The 7,246-nt window shown below is 52.4% G+C and overlaps 1 protein-coding gene across 1 annotated transcript; it reads left to right on the top strand.

Moving 5' to 3' along the window:
* Positions 1 to 659: 659 nt before the first annotated feature.
* LOC123066244 (uncharacterized) lies at positions 660 to 1,542 on the top strand. The gene has a single exon (XM_044489365.1). The coding sequence runs from the start codon at positions 777 to 779 to the stop codon at positions 1,326 to 1,328; it is 552 nt and encodes a 183-aa protein (XP_044345300.1). The 5' UTR covers positions 660 to 776; the 3' UTR covers positions 1,329 to 1,542.
* The last annotated feature ends 5,704 nt before the right edge of the window (positions 1,543 to 7,246 follow it).

Below are 7,246 nucleotides of genomic sequence, written 5' to 3'. Positions count from 1 at the left end.
TATGTGTAGCCAGTGGCGGAGCTAGCAAAAGATCTCGGGGGGGCCAAACAAGAAATACACATATTTGAGGGGGCCAAATGGCTAAACTTTCCTTAATTTAACCTTTCAATAAAAAATTCCTTCAGTGATTAGGCCAGGGCTGGGTGGCAGTGGCCACCCCAGGACTGCATGTAGCTCCGCCACTGTGTGTAGCCATAGCAAAGCCTAGCGATGCAGATGCAGTGCTTCTTCCACATCACATTCGGGCGGCGTTGACCATGGCGTCGACCACTAAACTAAGACAATTATTGCCCATTTGATAATACTACTACATGTCTACATCCCACCCGGATTAAGTAGCCACACCACGTACCTTTCCCGATTAGCTTTTCCCCAGCCGATTAGCTTCCTTTTCTCCGTCGATGCACATGCAGGGCCAGTACTACTCATATAGTACTAGCTGAGTATCTATTGCTAACCACTTAGTTAATTAGCCGGCCCTAAGTCAGTTGTTAATTACCCTAATTGTATTACTTAGAGTGTAGGAGTACATCTCCCCCTTTGCCTTCCTCCTCGATCGTCCTGCACCATATGACCCTGCGCTGCTGCTCGCGACGAGTCATAAGTCAATGCATGCCCTCGCTTCAGGTCAACTTATGGGGCTAGCCCACCATGTCACACCGCACGCCATGTCGCCCTCCGTCTTCAGCTAGCCGCTAGCTGCTGCACCTACCTTTTGCTTAGCTTGTAGCCTTGTACCCATATATATACACACAACGCGGCCGGCCCCCTCTCTCATGCATGCCATCTTGCTTACAATCCGGCCGGCGCATCCGCTCACCGTCTCGACTCGGTCGACGTCCACCAGCGGCATGGCGGCGAGCAAGGGAGCAAGGAAGAGCCTGGTGTCGAGGACCCTGGAGCGGTGCAGGTCCGGGCTGAACAGCGGCGGCAAGTCGTCGGCGGCGGTGGCGCCGGGGTGCTTCTCGGTGTACGTGGGCCCGGAGCGGGAGCGGTTCGTGGTGCGCGCCGACCGCGCCAACCACCCGCTCTTCCGCCGCCTCCTCGACGACGCAGAGCAGGAGTACGGCTACGCGGCGCAGGGGCCGCTCGCGCTGCCCTGCTCCGTCGACGCCTTCCTCGACGTGCTCTGGCACATGGACCACGACGTCCAGGACGACGACGATGGCGAGGCCGCCGTGGCCCCGTCGACGCCCATATGCGGCCTGCAGGGCGCCGGCAGCGGGAACATCAAGGTCCGGCCGGCGGGGTACCGGGTGCTCAGCCCGGCCAAGTCCACGCCGGCTTCCTTCTTCTTCTCGCAGACGGCGGCTGGCGGTAGGAGGTGAGCTCTAGGCGCGCAGAGATTTCAACAAGTGACCACCCGCTCTTCCGCCGCCTCCTCGACGACGCCGAGCAGGAGTACGGCTACGCGGCGCAGGGGCCCCTCACGCTGCCCTGCTCCGTCGACGCCTTCCTCGACGTGCTCTGGCACATGGACCACGACGTCCACGATGACGACGACGGCGAGGTCGCCTCGGCGCCGACGACGCCGATTTGCGGCCTACAGCGCGGCGGCAGCGGGAACATCAAGGTCCGGCCTGCGGGGTACCGGGTGCTCAGCCCGGCCAAGTCCACGCCGGCGTCCTTCTTCTTCTCGCAGACGGCGGCTGGCGGTAGGTGGTGAGCTCTAGGCCTGCAGAACCGAAATGAATCTGGGCGCGCATACACAGATCGAGCAGATGCTTAACTTGCATATACTTAGACGACTCAAGCATACACACACGCGTAGCTGATTTAGATTGTAAAAAAGTGAAAGGAAAGAAGATCGATTCTATGCATGCATGTAAGCGCGTGTGTTGGGTGTTCTTGTATGACCACTTTGATCTAGGGTAGTCTTTTTTTGCAGATTCTAGTGCGGACTAATACGAAGCAAAATGAGTGAATCTACTTTCTAAAATACTCCCTCCATTTCTAAATATTTGTCTTTCTAAAAATTTCAACAAGTGACTACATATGAAGCAAAATGAGTGAATCAACACTCTAAAATATGTCTATATACATCCGTATGTGGTAGTCCATTTAAAATCTCTAGAAAAATAAATATTTAGGAACGAATGGAGTATGTTTATATACATGTGTATGTAGTCTTTATTGAAATATTTAAAAATGACTTATATTTAAAAATGGAGTGAGTAACATGAGATTAAATTTTGAAGCTTACATGCATGCATAGATTTGCATATGCAGCGACAACGATGGACGTAGTCGCGGCCCCGACGTTGACGCCCATATGCAGCCTGCAGCGGGAACATCAAGGTCTGGCCGGCGGCGTACCGGGTGCACAGTCCCGGCCAAGTCCATGCCGGTGTAGGTCCTTTTTTTTGAGAGTACGCCAATGGCGTACCGTATTTTTATAGAAGAAAGAAATAATGTTTACAATAATCCGTGCTAGACGAGAATGCCTACACGGGAGCTCCGGCTACAAGAAAAAACAAAAAACTACTCTCTCAAATCTATCTAGCCACTCAACTCCTATACCCGCCTTCTTCCAGAGTTTGATCTCCTCATGGATTAGTTGAACTAGGCTTGTGTCCGAACGAACTTGATCATTCCGGTTGAACACTCTTGCGTTCCTTTGCTTCCATAGATGCCACGCGGTCACGATGACGAATGGTTCGAAACCTCTCTTGACCTTGCCTTGGAAGGATTTACGTGTCTTGTCCCACCACTCCATGAATGTGTCCTCGGGGCTTGGGGTTTGAATGTTGATTTGCAGGAACTGGAAGCAGCGACTCCAGACTTGCCTCGCATAAACGCATCAAGCTAGGATATGATCCATTGTGTCCTCTTCTTGACAGCAAGTGTAGCATGCCGAAGTTGTCTCCTGTAATCCATGTCTCGCTCTTCGGTCTGAAGTCCAAAGCTGGTACTGGGAGGCAAGCCAAGCGAAGATTTTGCACTTGAGTGGCGCCCAACTACTCCAGATGCATTGAGCAGCGGCAAACCAAGTCATACCCTGGCAAAGCATCTTGTAAGTGGATTTTGCGCTATAGGATCCTGCTGCACTCCAAGGCCAACTGAAGACATCATCCTCCAAATCATTCCTTGCGATCGTTGCCACGGCCTGCTGCAGATGTATGAGTTGCAAATGTGCTGTGAAAGTGAGCTCTCCCGTGATGTCTTGAATCCATGATCCCTCGAGCAGCGCCTGCTGTACCATTCTCTTTCCCTTGGCTTGTTTGTCAACCATTCCGGCAATCAAAGGGGCGATGTCCTTGGCGGCGAAACCGTGTATCCATCTGTCCGTCCAAAATAGGACCTTGCTTCCCTCTCCAACTCTGATGAGAACCATGCTATCAAAAACCGCCTTTGCCTCCTTGTCCACCATGAGACGCATCCCTTGCCAAGGGCGGGACGGGTCTGTCCTTCTAAGCCACCCCCATCGGACACGCATGGCCAAACCTTGAATCTTTAAGTTCTTGACTCCCAGACCTCCAAAGCATGTTGGTCTGCAGATGGTGTGCCAGGCCACCAAGCACTACCCGCCATTTACTACATCTTTCCCAGCCAACAAGAAAGCTCTCATCCATTTGTCCACTTCTTCGAGCACCCATTGTGGCGCTTTCATGACAAGCAGATGGTGGATGGGTCGCACCGTGATGACGCTGTTGATAAGCACTAATCTCCCTGGTCTCTGAATCAGGCTACGTTGCCAAGCCGGAATGAAGTGCTTGACCTGATCAAGCATGGGCTGCCATTGCACTTTGGTGAGTTTGTGTATGCTGAGTTGCAGCCCTAGATACTTGCAAGGGAACTCTCCCATTTGACAGTTGAGGAATTGTTGCACTCTCTCTGAATCTCCTTGCTGCCCTTGAATTAGTGTTGCAGAGGTTTTGCGATAGTTCACTCAAAGACCGAAAGCATGGCCGAAGACATGTAGCACCCTCTAATGCAGTGGAGATCGGGCTCCGTGGGGCGAAAAAAGTGCAACATCGTCAGCAAATAAAGAGAGCCTTTGGTTTTCCAGCACGCCGTTGAAGGAGGAGAAAACACCCGCTGCGGATGCCCTGCAAATAAGGGTCGAAAGGGCATCCATCGCCATGACAAAGAGGAGTGGGGAGCTGGAATCTCCCTGACGCAGACCGTGTGCGTGATCAAACCTCCTTCCTTGATTCCCATTCACAATGACTCAAGTAGACGCCGTCTGCAGCAGAATCGCAACCCATTTTCTAAAGTTGTTGCTGAAGCCCTTGGCTCTCAAAACCTCGAACAGGAATGGCCACGAGATGGTGTCGAACGCGCGCGAGATGTCAAGCTTCAGGAACATGGCCGACATCTTGCGAGCATGCATCTTCCTTGCCACTTGCCTAACCAAGAGGAAATTGTCATGTAAGCTTCTCTCGCGGATGAAAGGAGACTGGTTCGCGTTGACAAGCTCGGGCAGTCTCCTTCTCACTCTGTTGGACATCATCTTGGAGAAAAGTTTGCCGAAGCTGTGGGGTAAGCTGATCGGGCAGTAATCACCCACCTCCTCTGCATCACTACGCTTGGGGATGAGGACCATCAAAGCCCTGTTAAGTTTGGTGAATCCACGGCCGTCTCCCACGTACAGCTTCATGATGCTCGCCATAATATCTCCCTTGATGATAGGCCATGCACGTTGATAAAAAGCTCCAATGAAGTCGTCCGGGCCTGGCGCCGGGTCTGGGGGCAACTCCTTGATCACCTGCCAAACTTCATCCTCAGTGAATATATCCTCAAGCTCGTGAAGATCAGTAGATTGCATTCTGAGGGCGTCCAGATCAAGGGTGAATTCACGTGCCTGATCTTTGCCAGAAGTTCCTCAAAGGAAGAGGAGAAAGCCGCCTCAATGTCAGCTTGAATCAGTGTGCACATTATCACCAACCTTGATTCGCGGGATGAAGTTCTTTGCTCTCCTCCCATTGGCGAATGCTTGGAACAGCTTCGTGTTTGTGTCTCCTTCCTTAATCCATCTCATTCTCGATCGTCGGCACTCGATGGTCCGCTCAAGAGAGGCCATGCCCAAAAGAGCAAGCTTAAGAGTACGTCGCAGCCAGAGCTCCTGGTCCATGAGGATGTGGTCCTCTTGCACCATGTTGAATTTGCAAATCACAAAGGTGGTCACTGCCATAAGTAGCTTGATGTTTCTCGTTGTTCTCTGTCCCCATGCTTGTAAAGATTCAACAGCATTCCTGAAGAGATCGTCAAGTCTCTTGAAAGGATCCACTATCGAGTCACTGCATACCCAAGCATCTCTGATCGCCTCGTCGAACCCTTCAAGTTTTTCCCAATAAGTTTCGAACCGAAATCTCTTCTTGGGACAGCAGAATGTCCCCGTGCTGAGGTGAAGCGGTGCATGATCAGAAACTCCCAAAGATAGTGCTTGCAGAAGGCAATCCGGATACTCCAAATCCCAGTCGACAGAAACCAGAACCCGATTGATCTTTGTTAGGGTGGGAGCTTCTCTCTCATTTGACCAAGTAAACCTTGTTCCGTGCATGTACACCTCTTTAAGTTCGTTGTTATCGACGAAACTATGGAACTTGTTCATCATGCTCCTATTGAGGTTGGTGTTGCTCTTTTCGGAGGCGCGTAAGATCATGTTAAAGTCTCCTAGGATCATCCATCGCCCCGGCCAAAGCATACGCGCGGCATGAAGCTCCTCCAAGAACGCCGTTTTTGCGTATTGCCTTGCGGGCAATAAACCACCGAGATCCACCATGAAGTTGTTTGGTGTGAACTTGTCCCGAGATGAAATTTGGTGTGAACTTGTCCCGAGATGAAATCAGTATTCGAGTGAAGATGATTGATGTTAATGTTGGTCGAATCCCAAGCAATGATAATTCCTCCTCTGGTCTCATCGGCTGGCAAGAAAGCAAAACCATCAAAGGACGGCCCAAGGCATTGCAACACGGTGTAAAGATCAATGACATCCATTTTAGTCTCTTGGAGGCAAGCTACATTAACTCTCAATGTGGCAACAAAGGCCCTCACCACATCTCTCTTTGCTAGGTTGTTTAACCCTCTCACGTTCGAACACCGAATCGATGGGCTAAGATCCATGGATGATCTATCAACACCACACTCGCGACATGACGCGGCACTAGTGGACTCCCATGATCCTTGAGCTGCCAATATTTCCCCCGGTTGGCATTGACTTCCCAAAGAGCGAGGCAATGACTCGGATGTGTTTCTCTTTGAGCGGTGAGTCGAACAGCCCCTTGAGATCCTCCACCATTTGCTCATCAACCTAAAGATCATGTGGCGCAAATCCCAGTGCATGCAGCAGGACACTTTCTGCAGGAGTGGACTTCGCCGAGCTTGATCCCCCTGCCCATTTCACCGCTCTGGTAGTGCGCCTTGGGGTGAAAGGCTCTGCATTGAGCCGTAGCGTGGATGCATGTACCTCCTTTAGAAGGGGTGGTGCCAACTTCTTGACAATTTTCACGCAAAACGCCTTGAGCTTAGTGTATGCAATGGCTTCCGGGGGCGTCATCCCCTCCAGGGCTGTGGAATCCTCCTTGCCGGCTCTAGAATCTCCGTGGTAACCAGCTCTCCTTGCATGGCGCAATCAGTCGCAATTATATTGGTGCATGGCTGGTACGTAGTCACATCCATGTGAATAGGAGTTGCATGGATCCTGTCAGCGATGATTGGCCCATTATCTTGCACCAGTACCTCGGGCTCCGCACCGGTCTCGCAATGATGGCCCGGCACGGGATGGCTGGGTGGGACAGGCACCGGATCCAAGGCATGCAAGTCCCTGTCCGGAAGTGGTGGCCCCCCTCGATCATGAATCCCCTCACTATCTGGTTTGTCGCCAGCCACGGCTTCTCGCATTGGCGCGGACTCGACAGTCTGCAGCGCCAGAGTGGGCTCCACAGCCTCCACCAACCTGGAGCCAGCCGTGTCCAGCAACGGTTGATCCCTCCCACCAGATGGGGTCGTGTGCGCCGTGCAGATCTCTTCTCGGCGCAAGGTGGAGACACGAGGAGGAACCGACACCTCCACTCTCTACAGGACGGTGGGGCTGCGTGGGTGGGCCCTCACATCCTGACCAATCCGTTCCCTCTCAAGGCAAGCCCCACCAGAACCCTCAATCCTTGCATGATCCTTCCGTTAGCCCAGCTGGCATGGTCAAGCGGTCAAAAGCTGATTGCCGAACCGAAAGCCTCTCTTTTACAGGTTGTGGTGGCCCCGCTGACGCTACCCACAATCTGGGCTCCATGGGTGGCAGTTTCCA

The sequence above is a fragment of the Triticum aestivum genome, chromosome 3B, assembly GCF_018294505.1.
Source record: "Triticum aestivum cultivar Chinese Spring chromosome 3B, IWGSC CS RefSeq v2.1, whole genome shotgun sequence".
NCBI lineage: Eukaryota > Viridiplantae > Streptophyta > Magnoliopsida > Poales > Poaceae > Triticum > Triticum aestivum.
This window is presented reverse-complemented; position numbering and strand designations above follow the sequence as displayed.

Bases quoted from the DNA above. Each gene is read 5' to 3' on its own strand.
- LOC123066244 (XM_044489365.1), top strand. From the start codon at position 777: ATGCATGCCATCTTGCTTACAATCCGGCCGGCGCATCCGCTCACCGTC.